Source organism: Callospermophilus lateralis, chromosome 4 (genome assembly GCF_048772815.1).
Source record: "Callospermophilus lateralis isolate mCalLat2 chromosome 4, mCalLat2.hap1, whole genome shotgun sequence".
Lineage (NCBI taxonomy): Eukaryota > Metazoa > Chordata > Mammalia > Rodentia > Sciuridae > Callospermophilus > Callospermophilus lateralis.
Window position 1 is genome coordinate 132389758 of NC_135308.1, and position 20329 is coordinate 132410086.

At 34.0% G+C, this 20329-nt stretch overlaps 1 protein-coding gene across 2 annotated transcripts in view; it reads left to right on the forward strand.

The window, feature by feature from the left end:
• Tmtc2 (transmembrane O-mannosyltransferase targeting cadherins 2) overlaps positions 1-20329 on the forward strand; it is a 375266-nt gene that overhangs the window by 240766 nt on the left and 114171 nt on the right. For both annotated transcript variants that reach the window (XM_076854913.1, XM_076854914.1), the window contains exons 5-7: positions 5862-5947; positions 6376-6560; positions 7682-7760. In XM_076854913.1, the coding sequence (XP_076711028.1) occupies positions 5862-5947; positions 6376-6560; positions 7682-7760 (350 nt within the window). The remainder of the gene's footprint in view (positions 1-5861; positions 5948-6375; positions 6561-7681; positions 7761-20329) is intronic.

The window sequence follows — 20329 nt, forward strand, 5'->3', positions numbered from 1 at the left end:
CCCACAGACACTGGGGGAAGAGTGTAATTGTACATATGAATGTTTTGACAGATGTACACATTGTGGAATGATGTAACAGTTCTATGCAGAGGTATATTTTATTATAAAGAGGCACTGACAGTTTTTTCAGAGGTAGAAAAGGGAATGCTTTCTCAATTCTCAGAAAATTTCACTTTTTGTTTTCCTTTCCTTTCTCCTGAAAACAGTCAATAAAAAGGATAGGTTGGATTTTTATTGAAAAATAATATGACCCTTTTAGATTGCTTTCTATATACTGCATGCACTGAATCATACATATATGTGATTGACAGGGATATGAAGTTCTTATTTTCTAAAGGAATGCATTGCAGTTAGTTAATATGAAACGCCACTCACATTTTCTCAATTTTTCAGTACTGTTAAGAGTTTGTACCGGATTATTCTTTGCTGTGGTGGACACATAGGGGCAACTGTTCTGTTCCTTGTAAGATGTTTAACAGTATCCCTGTCCTTAACCCCAGAGATGCCAGTGGCATTCTCAGTTGTGACAATAAATGTCTCTAGATTTGCCAAATACTCTGTGGGGTGAGAAATCATCCTTGGTTGAAAACCACTGTGCTAAGTAAATACATCTCTTTAATCTGTCTGACTGGTTAGAATCTTCTAGAGAGTTGTATTCCTGATACATTTAATTTTGCATTTAACTCTGTCTAACCAACAGTTAACATGAGTTTGACAGGTTTTCATTAATCAAGTGTCTGGATTATTGTTGTTTAAAAAATGATATTTTAGACAAATGATTGTTAAGGATAACAAAAGTGAAGATATGCTTTCTCAAAGAAAAGAAATTTTATGCACATGATGGTAATTTCTAGAACATACAATCAAAATTTAAAAAAAATTAAAAGGACTTAAGGGAGAACATTTTGTTTATTTTTCTTGAAGTGAAAATCTAGAATTTAGGTGTTAAGATGAATAGTTGTGGCTCATATGTTTAGATATATATATTTTTCTACTAAGATAATCCTTTATTCTTCCTCTTTCCCAATTTTAGTCTTTTTTACTGATAGTCATTTAAGTGACTATTCTGAAAGACAAATCACTGAAGGAGAAATGTGAGAAATAAAATCTTCTTTAAACAAGATATACTGTATCTTCCTACATACACAGTTATATAAATTAATCCTATCACCTATAAACAAATCAAAAGATTTTTTTTCCAGTTTTTCCCCAAAGGGCACTATGATGTCACATTAATATATACCATTTGCATAATGTGGATGAAATTATTTCTAACCAGGTTCTGGTTTGATGGTCTATTAAAATTTATTTAATATCTAAACAAACCAGATGAATTTGTTGTCACGATCAACATACAAACAAACTATGTCATCAATTTAACCAGCCATAGAAAAAAAAATCTTTTGCTACAAATCAGCTAAAATACAGGTCCTAAATTATAGCCAGACTGTTGGGCTTGGATTTCGATGTACTTCTTATCAGTAATGTGTGAACTTTTGCCTCTTATTTAATTTTTTCTTTCCCAGGATCTATCATCTGTGAAATCAGCCAGTAATGACCTGCCCCTTATAAGATTGCTGTTGAATAAGAAATTATTATGTATAAACTACCTGACATATTACAACTATTGAATATGTTTAACTGCTAAATTATTATTATTATTGAAATGTAAAGGATTTCTATTTCTGTATCATATCTTCAGTATAATAAGGAGAAGGTTCTATCGATGCAGAAATAGCAGTAACAGAAGCCTAGTGGAACAGTGCTAGGATTGACCCAAATTCATCATGAACTGCCAACATGACACTTGATTCCTTTTCAGTGTATTAAGACAAGATATTCTTATACAAAATTTGAGAGATTTAGAGCAAAAGAAAGCCTAACTTAGTGTGTATATATCTAGAATTTATTATTTTACTCTTCCTTTAGATAGGGCATGGGATTTAGTATCAGGAACAGTTCTAGTTCTGGCTTTCTTCTTCTTAACCATAACAGCTAGAGTTAGTTAATTCCTTGAACCTCTATTGCATCCCTGTGATGTTGGACTGATGACAACACTCATAATGCTGTCACACAGCCTCTGTCAACGTCACTTGGGCTATGTGAACCTTCCCCTGTCTTTTCCTGGGATGTAACAAACTTGCTTCACTGTCCTTTACTGTAGCAAATTTCCACACTAGGAAATTCCTCTTCCCCAGGAAATTATGTGTCCATAGTGACCACATCTCTTTCTTGTTCACATTTGTGGCATCCATACCAATCAATCCTTACCCATGAGAAACCTGCCACCATAGCCTTCTACCTTGGTCTCAGTTCATTGATAACTTTATTCAGATTATATAGGTAGATACTCTCTACTTCAAAGCACCCCATTTTATGTAATCCGGAAACTTGGCTGCTGCAAATGACTAGGGTTCTCCCAAGACAAGGCAGGCATGACAGGATTCTCCAGGTGTGGTTATAATACTATTTATTACTTCCTCCTGTGTATCTTTTATGAATTGGAAAGTGATAGAATATAATATATCAGCACTGAGCATCCCATGGGGCTCAGTACATTTAGGGGTTTATGGGATTTAGGCACATTGTTAGAGATCTGTGCCCATTCCTTTCATGTTCAGTCTGTCTAGCCTAATAGCATATTTGCCCTTTAGAAATGTAATTATGTAGACTAATTAGTGGACTATTGCAATTATTCAGGTGGCAGAAAAGATAAAGGGCCCTGACAAAGCCATAAAGATGAACCTTGAGGGACAGAGTGAAGAGCCTTAGAAAACAAGGATCAGTGGGCTTCAGAGATTTTGCAAAACACATAATTGTTCAAACAAGTAAGGAGCAAGATTGATAATCAGGTTTCTGATTAAAGCTACTGAGGTAAATGGTGGTGTTAATTACTGAGAAGATCTTTTCTTTTTATTTCTTTTATCTATTTAGTTATTTATTTTTGAGCCATAGACACTGTTCAATTTTTGAATGTGTTGACTTTGAAATTCCAGTGAGCCCCTTAGATTGCCTTGGCTCAGTCAACTGTTGCAAACAGATCTGGATGTCAGGGAGAGTCCATTACTTCAGCACGGGGAGTAGTCAGCACGTAGATGAGCCACAGTTGTGCACAATTTCATGCAGAGACTATTTTCTAGAGAAGAGATAGAGAAAAATTCTTTGAAACACTTTCAAGGAGTGGAAGAGTGAAGAGGCACTTTCTTCCTTATTCTGCAAAGGATGGGATTTAAAAAAAAATGGAACAGATCATGGGAGACTGTGGTCTTCTAAAACTAAGGAAATAGAATTTAGGATGGAAGATGGATTCAGCAGTCTCATTGAGTGGGCAACTCTGATCAATCCACTGTTTGGGGGGTTCGATTATCAGTAGAAATTTGATGTGAGATTTCAGTAGGAATTCTGGGAATAGAGCCTAAAATGGATCGAAGGGTTAAATGGGATTTGACATATTAAATATATGCACCATAGAACACTCTTAAAGGAAATCTGACTTTAAAGGGAAGAACAGTGATAAGCAGTACAGGAATAAACATGAATGAATAAACATTGTAGAACATTTTCTTTCCCTCTAAGAGTCTCGTGAACCTTTTTGTAGGTTTAAAAGTAAGGAAGTTGTAATGGGGAAGTATATTGAAGTTATTGAACAATTAGGAGCTCATTGATAGACTTTATTCATAAGGAAAACTAGAAAAAATACAATAAAATATTTGGATGGTATTTCTTCTCTGGTGCTATTAGCCTTCTATCAAAGAGAAGAGCCTTTTTATCTAAATTTGAAAGGAAGTAATAAAGACAAAATTACAGATATTAGCTTCGTTAACTGAAAAGCATTATGTTCATATGATTATTGTTATGAAGAATAGTATCCATTTCTGAAAAATGTGTTTCTTTTTCAATTTTACTCACCTTTAAAACAACTGTTTTTGTGAACATCAGAGTACTAGAGGAAGCTTTGCCTTTTCTTCTCAGAAACTATAATGGGCATCTAATAGCAAAGCATAGTCATTTTATGATCAAATTAATTGTTGCTCAAAATTTTTAGAGAACTGTACATTTATGTTACATGAAAGTGATCTTAACATGTTTGAGAATTCTCTGATTTAGTCAAATGACCTTTTGCAAATATTAGAGATAATAACGTTAATATATGCTGATGAGGCAAATGAACATTCTTGCATTTGAAAATGATTTTCTTCAAATATTTTCTCAACATGTTCATTAAATAAGCTGAGTATGGCCAGGCACAGTGGCACACACATATAATTCTAGGAACTGGAGGAGGAGGGGGCTGCTGAGGCAGGAGGATGGCGAGTTCAAAGCCAGCCTCAGCAACTTAGTGAGAGGCCCTAAGCCACTCAGCAAGATCAAATATAAAAGAGGGCTGAGGATTTTGCTCAGTGATTAAGTGCCCTTGGGTTTAATCCCTGGTACCAGATAAATTAAAATAAATAAATAAATAAGCTAAGTATTTTATGCTTGTATTAGCTTAGAAAAAGGTTTTTAAATTTTTTTTTTATTTTCTTTTATTTCACATTTCTAGATATTTGAATTCCAAACAGGGTGGTACCAGCTGTGGATGTGCTCCTCTAGCTGCTTCACATCATGGTAGCATCATAATTGCAGGAGCACATAAGAGGGAGAGATCAGATGGTGAGACAAGAAGCCAGAGCTGGGTGGGGGGCAGTCTTACTCTTTTACAATAGTGCATTCTTGCAAGAACTGATTGCTGATTCCATGAGTGGAATGACCCATCCACCTCCCATTAGGCTTACCTCTGAAAGGTCTTTTCACCATCCAGCATTGCCACACAGAGGACCAAGTTCCTAGTGCACGCACCCTTCGGAGAATAACTCCAACCATACCTGACCATAGCAATACTCAACAAAAGGTGTTCTTTATCAGTAGTATTCTTTTTTTTCTCAGATCTCCATGTACTACCCTTTCAAAAGTCTCCTTAGTGGCCAATTTGGATGTGTAATTTGCAGTAATAATAGGAATACTCAGGCCCAGTAGATATGCCAACTATAAGATACATACTGATTATAAGAAAATGGGATAGGCCAAAACCCTTCTGTCAGAGCATTTTGGATTTAGTTCAGATCCTTGACATCTTATTATCATAGAAATGATTATGATTGATTTTCATTTCAGTCATGTAGGTGAGCTCTGGAATAGCTAGGATAATACATGTGGCTATTATTTAAGGAGCCTCCTAGGGAGGCCTATGGAGTCGTAGGGTTCACAGAGAAAGATGTGTTTCAGCATAGTGAATTGAAACCTGAACAGTATTCTGCAATTCAAGTGTATTTGACTAAGACCAAACAGCAAGAAAATAGCAATGTAGGTAGGCTCCAGTTCTATCCTTTATTCCTTCATGGCACCTGAATAAATTCACACTGTTTTTTGTTGTTGACCTAGACTACCTTTTTCCTTTCAGGGAGTCATGGACAAATATTTCCCACTGAACAGCTATCGAGGGAGACATCTCATGTTTCCATGTATATATCATGGTCTTAAACAGGTTTTCTTTCCTAAGTGATGAGAAAGTGTGCATGCTCCTAGAAGAAATCCAGGTGGTCAGTGACTCTAGTGCAGGGGACGAGATGCCCAGAGAGGGGAAAGTTCAGGCTTTTGAAAATATTCAATTCTTTCTAATGGAACATAAATGCAACAGACACCTATTCAGTATTTTTTTCTCCTGAGGAATCATTTCCTTCACTTTAAATTTTGTTTATAATACCAAGTCAGCATTTTATTGCACTCTTGACCATTTTTATTTTTGGAATATAAAATAAAAATTTGTAGTTTTATATATAGTAATATAGTCCTATCTCCAAATTTCTGTTTTCCTCCCGCAGAGGGTTACTTCTACAGGAGAACAGCAGATTTGCAGAAGCCCTACATTATTATAAATTGGCCATTGGGAGCAGGCCCACCCTGGCTTGTAAGTAATATTCAATTTTTTTGTGGTTTTAAATACTTTTTTCCCATTTGTGAAAATTACCTTTATGACTTACAGCTTCACAGAGAAAACCCTTGGTGCTCCTTTTTTCATGAGTACTTGCTAGTCTAGTGATAAATCTCTAATAATTTTATTTCTCTCAATTTCACTTTCAGAAATATTATGATTTATTCAATTAGATTTTAACCTCAATCATATTTGGAGTTTTATGAAGGGAGAGACTATTTTGTGTATACTTTAATGATGCTTATGATTCCCACTACCATTATCTAACCCATGTATTTGTTCCATAAATATTTATCATTTTTAATAAGAAATAATCCATGGAAGCTAAACTGAAGCAAAGATAACTATTTCATCCATAGTGTAGACGATCTTCTCAAACACTTCTCTAATTTTTCCCGCCACAGCTGCATACTTAAACACAGGCATTATTCTAATGAATCAAGGAAAGACAGAAGAAGCCCGGCGTACGTTCCTGAAGTGTTCTGAGATCCCAGATGAAAACCTGAAGGACCCTCATGCACACAAGAGCTCCGTTACCAGCTGTCTATACAACCTGGGAAAGCTCTATCATGAGCAAGGACGCTATGAGGTTTGGCCACAACCTGTCTGTCCTTTTCCTGCCCCCTGTTCTGTTCCAGGCTCCATGTTTCCTATCCATCATCTCCTTACAGGGCCACTGCTGTCCTTCAGAAACTAATAAGTATTCATAGTCGAAGGATTTTGAGATCAAATTTCTTTGGAAAAAAAAAACTTTTGCAAATAAAATCATTGCACATTCATTTCCTGTAAATTTCTCAGAAAAAAATGATGCTAATATATTTTGTGACTGTTGGAGGAAAAAAAAATCACATGCATTATTTCTCAAGCTTATTGGCTCATTGATGATTTTATGATCCCAGAAACAGTTAACAGAACTGTTTCCCTATAACCAGTGTTATAATTTTTATAAGTTCATAATTTGTTTTTGTATTTCAAGTAGGAAGTGGCTTGATGTAAATTCTGTTTCTCTTTAGTTCTTTTTAAAACTATTATGAAATAAAGGCAAATTATATTGTTCTTTTAATGGGTGGAGAAGTGATGTAACTGTGTTGTTAGGAGGCAAACAGCCTCATCCTCCCTTGCTCACAGAAGGCAGGTCTGCATGTGACCCTGATGCCCCTGTCTTCTTCCTCTCTTCAAACTGTCCTCTACCCTGTCCCTGATACTCTTTCACAAAGACTGCAATATAACTGTACTACTTTTAAACTAATTGCATTTAATAATTTGAGCAAGTCTCGGTAGTTGGAAGATTTATTTGTTTGCTGATATTTTATTTAGATCCCACTGGGTTGCTTGAATTAAAGTAACTATGAACTTTATGTCTGATGAATAACTTCCAAGTATGGACTTTTTTTTTCTTTTTTATTGACTAATCGTGTGAACTGGAAAATTTATATTAAAAGAACATTGCTAACATTCGATTCCTTGTTAAACTAAATTTTTATATAGCATTCTTCACTAGGCTGAGCATTTTCATTTGTGAAATAAAGGTAGTAAGCTACCAAAGGACAGCTCAATTATTTTCCTCTAGTGAACCATTTAGAAATAGCAATGGGTAGTTTTCACTTTGGAGAAATGTCATTATCTTGTTTTCAGTGACTATCCCTGTACTTTAATGATGATTTATCTCTCTTTCTTTCTTTCTTTCTTTTTTTTTTCTTCTTAAATTAGGAAGCCCTGAGTGTATACAAGGAAGCAATTCAGAAAATGCCAAGGCAGTTTGCCCCACAGAGCTTGTACAATATGATGGGTAAGTAAAACTTTAATATTTTAATTGACATTTCAGTGACCTGTGGAGAAATTAGAATCTGGGCTTGTGATAAATGGAATTCTAATGCATCATATTATTAGTACTAACAAAGGAAACTTTGTTCACAATGGGATGTAATGTTCAAATTCTGACAGCACACTTTTTCTGACATTAGCAAAATAAATGCATTAAATTAGCAATTCTAGCACATTGGCCACTTTCTAGAATTGTTGTAAGAGGCTCTTAAAATCATTTGCATACCAAGCATTAGCTAGAATCTAGAAAATGAAGAAGCAGTACCTTCTACATATGTATACATTTTCAGTTATGTTTAGGGATTAATAAAGTACATATTCATTTCAATAAATGTATCAAACTCATGATAATTTTTATTATGTTATTTGTATAATCAGAAGATTCTCAAAACTAAACCTATGCTGAGTGCTGTGGTATATGCCTGTGATCCCAGCTACTTGGAGGCTGAGAGAGGAGGATTGCAAGTTCTAGGCCAGCCTGGGCAACTTGGCAAGACCCTGTCTCAAAATAAGAAATAAAAAGTGTTGGACATACAGCTCAGTTGTACAATGCCCCTGGGTTTAATCCCTAGTACTGCCTCAAACAAACAACAACAAAGAAATCTGCAATGATGTAGAGATTCTGGGGTTTGATGTACATAAAAGATGAGAGTAACTGAGCCACTTATATTGTTTTTATTGATCAGGCCTTGAATCTCAGTAGGTTTTTTTCATGTAATATTTTAGAATGAACAAGAATGTGAAGACCGTAAGTATGTTCCTATAATTATCCCTTTTTCTAGGTTGAGTAATTAGCTTCATTATCTTGTCAGGTAGACAGTATATAAATCTCTGGCATGGATTTTTCTAGGTAGAAGAGGTCAAGAATTAGAAATCTAATAAAATGCCTTTTACCTTCGATTAATCCCAACCCTCCTGTAGGAATGTATTAGCACAGCTGTTGGCTGGTAGGCACAGCTGAAAACCACCTGCTCAGCATGTGACTTTCAGAAACAGAATACTCAACATTTAAAGCACCCTGTGGATGTTTTGATAACTGTTTCAAGATAGAAGGGACTTTTGTCCTCAAATCAAATACTTCTTGTGTTTTTTTCCCCAAAAAACACAAACTTCAAACTCACATCTTCCCTTTTTATTAAATTTTGTTAAGTCTTGTACTATTTCTAGGCCTTCCTTATGCATATAAAATAAATGAGATTAGACTTTGTGACCTTCAGGATTATATAACACTTTGAAATCCTATGATTTGACTAATTTGTGCATGCACAAAAAGTCCCAAACCCTCTCAAACTAGAAAACATCATCTGTAGTAAAATTTAGAAACAGTTAAAGATGAAATGGGACTCAGTGTTTTTTGTTTGTTTGTTTGTTTTCCAGTGAACAGGAAAAAAATTGTCATTTGGAAAGAAAGGTTAATAAATCCATTCCCAGTTTCTGGGATTCCCACTGTAGTTTGTCTATTCAACTATAAAGTGATTTAATGTTCATGTTAAAAAGGACAGTGGGATGTTTCTTAATTGTTCTTTTCCCTCTTTGATATGATTACATGAGGTAAAGTCTAGTGTCATTAAAGGTACTTTAGCCCTTAAATTTTTATGAGTTAAATGAGTGCCTCTTACTGTCCACGATTTTGCCATTCATCTGAAAGGTCCATGTATGTAAAATGTGTGCTGAGAATGTGCAGATTTATCCAAAAATTTAACAATCTTAATAATGCCAGATATTTTTCACACCAAAATAAATTCTAAAGGGATTGCTTTCTTTAGCTTTGTATAAAGAGGCATAGCAATTTTACTTTATGATTCTGTTTTTAACTGGAAAGGCCTTATTTCTAATTTTCTTCTATGATTCAATTAGACATCTTTCTTTAAATCAGGATAGGACTCTGAGATCCTTATCGATAGACTGTGATGTCTCTATTATTAATAGAAAGAGGAGGATTCATGTGATATCTCTATTATTAATAGAAAGAGGAGGTGTTCACCATAATTAATGGTTTTCAGAAAATTCATTCAATTATTTCGTGTAAATAAATTGGATTGAAAATTCATCTGTTACTTTGGGATCTGTCTCTCATATGATTTCACAAGTGCTAAGCTCACACAGGCAGCGACAGATAAATGTGTCCCTAGGGTTATTGCCTATTCCTTTGTCTTATATTCCATTCTAGAGAGAGGTGGTCTCTTTGCCCAGACTTGAAAAGCACCCTACCCATTTTCTACAGGAGGATCCTCATATGATTTAAAATTCCAGATTTCTTCTATAATTATAGTGGCTGACTTCTGTTTAATTTTATGTGAAGATCTGTCAGCTGATCAGGTTTTATAGTTTCAGTGGTTCAGGAAACTATAATTTTCTCAGAAAGTGAGTTCACCTCCTAATCAAATGGGTTAAATCCCCCGAGTGTTTGCTTTAACTCCTAATACATTTTGATTAGCCTCCATTTGACAAGGAAAAAATGGCCTTGGAGATAAGCTGCCCTATCAGTTCATCAGTTTCATTAGTCTGTCAGCATGTGCTGATTATCCTATCAAGTTTATCAACAGCCTTGAATGTGTTTTCTAATTCACACATTTACATATTATTAGTGCCCTTTAGGGATCAGTGATGGATTACAATGTCTGGCTAGACATAGCCTGCAAGGATTCATTTATTTTCATGTCTCATTTATTTACCCCTTCAGGACTACCACTCCTCAGCACTTGTATGTATATATACAAACATAAGGATTTTTTTCCCCCATTCTCTTTTTTTCTTTCTTTTTTTTTTTTTAGAAAGTTTAGAAAATAAAGGCATAATAATATGCGTGAAAAAATACATTCAAACCTACATGGTATTATAAGTTTAAAAACTAAACTCACTACAGTACTATTGAAAAACATGCTGGTCCTTTTTATTTTCCTTCCCTTTGAACATTTTCTGAAAAATGTCTTACATGACAACATGATACACACCAGTTTACTCATCCTGTACGCCAAATAAGCATACTTTTCTCACTTGTGAATTAATACAAAATAAGTTTGATTAATTTCCTCCCCAACTTCAATTTTTCATATATTATTTTAAGGTCATTTATTTAATTTTATTGTGGTAGTTCACAAGTAAACGTAAACAACATTTAGAGATATATTCTTAATATTCTCTTTGATTCTATAAGACCAAGATATCTGAGTAACAATTGAGTATCTTTTCTTCCAGAATTTAGGCGAATTGCAAACACAGAAATAACATAAAACAGATATTACTTCATATGCAAATATTAAACTTTTACCTAGGTTCTTATACTCGGTAGGATGTGAAAAACATGAAATATTAAGAAACCAAGTCACAAGATAAATGTTAAAATTGTTCTTAGCCAGCTCTGTCACTTTAATTCTGTGTGCCACAGTTTTCTCCTCAGATAACAGGAGGAGTTGATCTATCGAGGGGGAGCCTCAGAAGTTAGACAGCCTAGGTTCAAATTGTCTGTAACACTCTCTGGCTGAGTATTTCTGGGCAGACTACTTAATGGAAGTCTCAGTTTCTTCATGGATAAGATAGCTGTAATAATAGTATCAGTTTGAAAATTGCTTAAAATAATGAAGGTAAAGCATATTGGCCCAAATGCCTGACCTGGGTAAGTGTTTTATAAAGTGACCTTCCTCACTTATGTGAGGCTTAACGCTCCTAAAGTGGATGATTGTCTTCTCTGTCAGTCCATTTTGGAGTAAGCAGTGTAAATAGAATTACTCCATAGATAAGATTTTTGTCATATCGATGGCCTTGCAATCACCAAAGTTCAATAGGGATTCTGTTTAGTTCTGTCTTGTCTGGAATTGTGTATTTTCTCTCCAGGCCCATTTCTGTATTTCTATCAGCAACCACAGTCAGTCTTTCATTTATCAGTAGCCATATTAAAACAAAAAGTCAAACAGCATATTCAGCTAATGCCAGCTCTCTTAATTCCATTAATAGAGCTCTCCCTATAAATTGAAACGGCCGTGTTTAGGTTGAAGGTTTTTTTCCTTTTTTCTGTGACATATTTTTCACAGGTTGAATTTTGGTCTCTGCTCTTTTCTTCTCAAGTTTTAAGTGTATTTCAGAATCACACACATTTCATACGTAAAAATTCTCATAATATTCTCTCTCTCATTTTCCAAGATATGAAATTAACACCCAAAGAATTGATTCAGTCTGTTCAGAATTACAGTTTGTGTTTGAGCCAGAAGTATAGTTTCTTGACTTAAATTCAAATGCCTTTTCTATTTAGCCCTTCTGTGTTACAAAAACTGGCATATTCTCTGCTATGTCAGAACACCTTTTCTGTACACATTTGATGACGAGTAAAAAAAAATAAAATAAAATATAAACCCCCCCAGTTTAATTATAAAAAGTAAACCATCTACAAAATTGTGGTTCATCACAAATGCATTAAATAGGCAGTGTATTTAAAAATTTTTAATGCAGGATAATTTTGAACACCCTTAATTGTTTTCTTCTTTCTCTAATTGTTTATTTCCCTTATTATCTTCACTCAGCATTACTCTTGATAATCCTAAAGGATTATAAGAAATAAAATTATGCTATAACTTCCTATTATTCTTATCAGCTGGAGCTCTTCTAATCCCAAAGGTCTTTTTGCATCTATTTATTATTTAAAATAAAATTACTTGTCCTTCTCAATGCAAAGTAATTGTTGGGTTTAATTATACAAGCAATTTAGACCATTTTATCTTGGTAATATATCTTGACAACTGAAGGGCATAATCTGTATGGAGTAATGGAGAATTTAGGGTTACTATCTCATCACTGCAGTCTACAGTCACGGATTGGAATAACTTCTGAGAGTAAATAAAATATTTTTCTTAAAGTCACAATTGCTGAATTTGAGAGTGGTAGAGAGAAGATTGTGGTAGGAAATATAGTCAATATGATTCCTGATCCCATGGAGTTTTCTGAGAGCTCAAAGGTCTTTAGTGTCTCCCCTTAGTAAGTAAATACCTACAAATGAAATGGAAAATTACTACTCTCACCTAGACAGTATTTTGCCTATCGCTATGTAGGCTGTGCTGCGCTGACTGGGCTATACAAAACATGTAAGAATTCAGGTTTAATAGTTTAATGTGATACTACTATCACAATTGGCATACATATTCATATTTTTCTGTTCACTGAAATCTACATAATGAATACTATGCATTCATCTTTGGGAAATATACATTCTTTTTTTTGTAATCTCCCCTAGAGGAATTGTGTAACAATGGCCCATTGTTTATTTGCCATTATTTTCAACATAGTTTTGACTATTTTGATAATTTCTAGTTTTGTTTTGTTTTATGTATACTCCTGTTACTTTTAAGTCTCAGCCCAATATTGGAAAATATGTTTTCTGCCATTAGCCTTCAGATAACAAGTCTTTTACTTACATACATTTGAAATTGAAAAAATGTTTTCATACTCTCAAAATCTTTTGATTAAATTTTACCTCTTTGAAGTAGCTCTTTAGCTATCAGAGTTTTTCTCTGATAGTATTGGGCTGCTCATAGAGAATATAGAAACAATGAAAGGAAAAATGACTTTTTTTTTTTCATTAGAGCAATGTTTGGGGTAAAAAAAAATAGAATTCTATTTTGAGAAGGAAACTTGTATAAAGAGTTAAATATCTAACCAAGAATCATTAGGTTTTTTTATTATTTTGATGGAAGGAACTGACAAAAGCGGTTCCCAGTGTACCTTCTGAAAACAAAATGCAAAGTCTTATTTGTAAATTCATCTCACCTCTACCTAAATATGTACATTATGTGCTCAGTTCAGCTGGTAGAAAGGGTATAAAAAAGTGTTTCTCTTTCAGCCATCTGTATGTTTTAGTTGAATCAATTATTTCTCATGGATTATTGTGTGTGTGCGTGTCTGTGTGTGTGCGTGCGTCTCCAACCTTACCATATACCAGAATACATTTTAGAGTGAGGATATTTAGATTTTTTGCTCTGATGGATACATTCTAACTGTGTTCTTCTGTGACTAGTTAAGTGAATTGCTCCAGGCATTTAGCATGCTGACTGTGAATGAGATGGTTTTTAACTGTGAGATTGAACTTCACATCTTTTGAGTGTGGAAGCATTAACACTCCAATAGTGTTAAGCTTCTTGTACCACCTGCTTCCCCTATTTGGAGTCTGGTGAGTTTTCCCATGATCGCTTCCACTGGCACTACTGACGACCCTGAGCCAATCCTATAGATGTCAGTATGACCGTATAAGTGGATTAGACAGCAATCTATACAACTCCCAAAAGAACATTAACTTCTAATTTTTAAGATAATTCTACTTATTTCACTTTCATTTTTTCATCATCAGAAAAGAAAGACCAGGAGATGCGAGCCAAATGTATAAAGTTCATCAGGACTGAGAGACAAAATACAGATTTGAGAAATTTCAGAAATTCACTTCATAAGTAGTCAAAAAGATGAAAATAGTGAATTTTTAGTTATTTATCAAAAATAATGATTTTCTTTTATGAACAAAACAAAATCACAGATTTTTGTCCTAAAAGTTAATTTTTCATTATCAAATTGCCATGGTTTAGTTTCTTCCTTTATACCATTCACGCTTGGTATAAATTCCATGTTATGTACGGTTTCAGACCTTAATTGCTAAGCATTAGTCTGTATACTACAAAGGGCAGCATCCAGTTCAGCTGCATTAAATAGGTAATATATTTTGTTTAAAGTTTCAATTAAACCCAGGGCCAGAAGATATATGGTCCCTACGGGGAGTGTGCACACTTGAATGTCAATAGAGGGGTTGCTAAAGGATCATGCCTAGGTCTCAATGTTGCTTACTTTCCTGGAAATATGATATGAGACAGTTGATTATATTTCATTGCTATTAAAACCACACAAGCCCACCTGTTACATTAATTCATGCTTTTTCCAGTTTTGTGGTAAAGTGAAATACTGAAGCCTAAAAACTTTGTTTTTAAATTGAATTATGAGGAAATGAATGCACTCAAATTAATACCTAATTATATCCTTCTTATTCTCTGAATCCCAAATTGTTTCATTGTGTTCTGTTTGAAAAAAAAAATGTTTTTTGAGGCTTCAATAGAGACAAATGGGGAAAATGTACATATTTTCACCTTTTGTTGGGCAATAGCCGTGAGTGAATGTTTTATTCAGTAGTAAATTGGTGTTGGATTGTATTTAGAAAACTGAGGTGATTTTTATGTTACAACTGGGAAATTCATTAACTAGATTGCAAAATCTGGCATTCTCAAAGATGTCAGCTTTGATGTCACTTAGCTAAATGGACAGGGTCATGTGAAAGAAGAAAATTGTGTGTGAAGGATAACCTTGAAAATTAATGTCAAGGAAATGAGAAGTTCTTGTTATACATATTTAGAATAGGCAACAACTGTGGGGGCAGAAAGATGTGGTACTTTTCCTCACCCATTAAAATGGCTGCCCCTGATACTCCTATAAAGGAGAGAGAGGTCCTTAAGTACAGCCAATTTATTTAATCAAAGTTTTATATAATTGGAGTCTTCAGAAATGAAGATCCAAAGACCCAGGAGAAATTATTTTTAGGCTTAGGTTTAAGGAAAAGTTGGCAATGGTATAGAAATACGTTTGAACAAAAAATGATGTGCTCTAATGGTCATAGACTGAAGGGGAACCCAGCAAAGCCTGTCTGTCCAGAATCATCTTGGTCTTCCTGTGTGATACTCCTTCCTGCCACTGACTTTGGGGCAGAACCCTGGTGGAATGAGCATCTTAGAGGATGAAGGGAGAAGGGAGAGACAGACCTTTCTAGGTCAATGCTTGCTTTGAGGGGAAAAGAGTTGTAATTTTATGACTCTCCCTAGGAAAGAGGAATTCTGATTTCGATGGAGGCAGAAGGTAGTAGCACAGGGAAAAGGTCAGAAAGATCTAGCTTCTGAAGTTCTTTTCAATCTCCTTCAGTTCAACTACTCAGCAAGCCAAAAAGCCTTACTTTGAGGCATTATTGTGTTCTGATTCTCAACAAGAGTAAAAAAGTGAAGTTTGAAACTAAATATATTACTAATTCTGAATGCTTTACTGTGTGTTTATTTAGATCTGTCATTCTTAATACATAGGAAAGAATTGTTTTCTACATAAAAATCTCATATAACTTTCCAAATGCGCTATTATTTAAATTTTACCTACATTGATAGAAACCGTTGTCTTATTTAAAACGCGTAAAGATGGACTACAGCATGCAGTGTTTTATTCCAGAATGAAAGTTGTTTTTGCCAACATGTTAATTATGGAAATGGGATTTTTGTGAATTTTTTTCTTAGAATCTTATTCTCAAGTATTCATTATAAAGAAGATAAATTTTGAATTTTCTGATATGCCTTAGAATTAACACCAAAATAGCAATTTATAGTGCAAATAAATTATTCATTGCCTATTATAGAGACATGCTGCTTGATTTCAGGAATGCACATGAGAATATATTCCTTGAAATGTTAATGGAAAACTGAAAAATCGTCCCTTGTACTCTTCTGACCCTCAGGAGGGTCTCTTCCAATTGTCTTGCAACTGTTTGGATTCCTTTTTCTCTGACTCCCAGTTTATTCATTAATTCTTTCCAGGCTAACCTAACTTTTAATCATTCTTCTTTCCTCTAATCCTAACGTTGTTTCTTTTTAAAAACACAGTTAACACTTCTTTGCTTGTTTTTAGTGTTTCTTAAGTATTCTAGTGATGTGAAGCTACTTTATTTACTATATTGTAAATCTAAGCAGTATAATATTACATTTGCGGGAAAGAATCCTCACCTACCCTTACATGAAGGTAAAACACACACACACACACAGGTTTCACACACACACACAGGTTTCACACACACACACACAGGTTTCACACACACATACAGGTTTCACACACTCAGGTTTCTCACTCCCAAGTTTTGGAAGATCTGAGCACCTAATAGAATTGGCTCCAACATTGGTGGATTGATCATTTTAGTTATTTATTTCCTTGAAAATATAAAGAAAATTGATTAGACTGGAGAACTTCAGAATCCCCAGTTACAAGCAGAGAAATGTTGACACAGGCCTCTGGCTTCTTTCCCAATTAAATTTTCATGGCACATCAGATGTTTCCTATATATAACCTCACACTAGAAACCAGGAATCCTTTTAACTTTCATTGAAGTTAGTCTATTTCTTGATGATTAGTATTTTTGACTTAATGAAACACATATTCACATTTTTTTCCTACATTTCCTTTGTTTGGCTTAAACCTAATTCTCAAGCTTCAGAGGCTCCTCCTTAAATTTAATGCTACAGAATTTACTGAAGTGTTACATTTTGAGCCTTTTCATAACCCTTCTTAATTTAGGATTTGGAAATATTTCATTTTACTTCAATCCCTTCATTTCAGAAGCTCTGATTGTTAATGTCTGTTGTCAGATAGGAAGTGGCCTCTTTTGTGATCGTGTGGATATTTTATTTATTTATTTATGGCTCTGCCCAATAGTCATTGAGGTTTCCAGTCAGAACCATTTTATCTGGGCAACTGGACTGTGTTATTTTGTAAGAATAACACAAGGAAAAGATTAAGATTGAAACACAAGAGAGTCATAAAATCTGACTGTTAAGAGTTACAGCAAGTTTGTGGCATAGATACATTAAAAACAAAAGCCAGACTCCCTAATGTTTCTATGTCAGTGTTAACACTGGGAAATAAGAAGTGAGAATTAAAATCACAGCAAGTTAAACTCTTGACATAATTCACCTTGATGTTTTATGTTTCTATCTGACTATAGATTCTAGAAAAAAGTATTATTTGGGGATTGCTCTTTAACAACTTACTTAGAAAAAATGTAAGATCTAAATCCAAGTTGATACATAATGTGATTATCAGTTGTATTGTTCCTTTTTTTTTTTTTTTTTGGTGTGTGTGTGTGTGTGTGTGTGTGTGTGTGTGTATTGGTACTGGGATCGAACCCAGGGCCTTGCTCATGTGAGGCAAGCACTCTACCAACTGAGCTATGTCCCCAGCCCCTCAATTGTATTTTGAGAACTCATTGGAGCCAAAGGCATCTGGACTTAGGTTAAAAGACAAGAAGAGATGAACAATTCTGTGTGTGATTCTGTGTATGTCATAGTCTAGTTGGAATCAGACGAATGTAATTGCTGGAGTGGATCCTATCGGTAGATAAAAGGGTGAGGGGCATTTGACTAAATGAAGAATTGAATACTAATTTCAATGGGGAAGCTCTATTTTGTAAAAGATCCCTTTATCAAATATATTCATAGATTTTAATGTAATAGCAATACATATTCCAAAAGGAATGTTATCAAAAACTTGAATAAAAGTTTCTAAAGTTTCCTTCATAGATTTAAAGGAAACTAGAGCCAAGAAGATTTAAAGAATGATGGATGAGATTTGCTCTCCTGGATTTTGAAATATAAAAAGAAGTTAGAGCGATTAGAACAATGTTGTAGAGAGATAAGAACAGGAAATCAGACAAATAATACGAAGAAGCCCTAGAAACAGATCAAAACTCATGTAAGGCTTTTGTAGATAATAAATGTGAGTTAATATTTATGAGGGAATGAAATCCTTATAAAAGTTAATCTGGGATAATTAAATGTCTAGATAAGAATAAAATTAGAATCTGGCCTCCTACCATAAGGCAAAATATTTCATATGGAATAAGTAGCTGATTTAATAATGAAACTATGTAATTAGAAGAGAATTCATATCCCTATCAGATAGACAAGAAATTTTCTAAAATGTAAGATCTAAATACTAATTGATACATAATGTGATTATCAATTTTATTGTTCTGTTTTTTTGTGTGTGTGTGTGTGTCTGTGTGTGTTTGTGTATGTGTTGGTGCTGGGATTGAACCCAGGGCCTTGCACATGTGAGGCAAGTACTCTACCAACTGAGCTATGTCCACAGCCCCTCAATTGTATTTTGAGGACTCATTGGACCCAAAGGCATCTGAACTTGGGTTGAAATACAGGAAGAGAAAACAGTCCAAGAATTCCAGCCTTATATATATTACAATATATTATATATATTTATTCTAAGGTTATACAAAAAGATGTGTTTTAAAAAGTTATACAACAAGACTATAATTGATGAAGTAGGTACAACTGGTACATGAAAATTTGGTAGGGTAATTTGAATATACAAATGAATAAATACTGATCCTGAATGAAAAAATGAAATTTTGGAAATCTTTCACAGTCTTATTTAAAATAACAGAGTGTGAGAAGAAACTTAAGTACTTAAAGGTGGCAAAATATTTTAGTAAGTAATTTTTTTTAAATGTAAATAGAATTCTTGGGAAAGAAAAAATTTTGTCATTGCCTAGCTATGGGTGATATAATTTATTCAATTTTTATGAAATTGTGATCTTTTAGAATTTCTACAATAAGAAGGTGAGATGTTTATAATTAAAAGACAAGTATAAATATAATAAAAAGGAATAATCAAGACTTGGTCTAGTTACACAGATTCAGTGAAATTCCTGAGTAATAAATATTTAGAAAATTATTTTGAGTACATCTAAAATTATATCTGGGATACACTGAAAATTTCTTTCTTTTTCACTAAATTGTAAGTGCCATGAAGAAAATAATTATCTTTATTGCTACTAATGTATTATTCATGACAGTTCACTTAAATTTGTAGGAAAGGTAACAAGAATTGTTTTTTACAAAAGCATTTGTAACAATTTCTTTAATTTCTAAACAATTACTTTAGAAGTTGTGAAAGGGGTAGTTTTGATAAAGGTAATGACAAAAGTTTAACAAAACAAAATCTATACTGAATTTTAATATCTGAATACATGCTCTGTTCTTTATATCTAAGTAGGAGCTGTCCAGTAATTTGAAACATAAGAAACAGTGAGATCTAGACTATTACATCATCAATAACCCAGTATTTTTTCCTTGAGGAGTTAGCCTTTGCCTGGGTTATTTGACATGGGGCTTTTTAGGGAGGAAGAGTGACATTATTTGTTCTACATCTGAAACTGGTTTACATCTGCCTGAAGCCAGCCTAGAGACATCCAAATCCCTTTTGTCTGTGAGTGAATTGGAAATAAATCTGGGTGATGAACCTGATCGCTATATCATCGCACAGCAAATCTTCTCATTCTTATGAAAGGACCTCTATTATGTCATTTTTTTTTCAGGATGGGAAGGAAAAATAGTCATCATTGCTTCTTTGCCCCTGGGTATTATAAACATTTTTTTCTGTTATTGTAAATTTTAAAAAAGTTACTGTACAAGAGAAGATAACTTAACCCTCTTTTCCCCACCCTATTCCTGACCAACTATCTTTCTTATTATTTTCTCCCTTATTGAATTTACTGAAATTTCTTTTCCTGTGGCTATTGCCTTTATGGGAGTTTTTACGGTTTTAATAATACAATCAAGCTTGACATATTATATACCTCCCTTTTAAAAGTACATCCATTTATGGCACTTTTGTTGTCATTTGTATAGCATGATGTAGTGGAAAGTGCCAGAGAAAACTCTTAATATGAATTCTGAATTTGGCATTTGC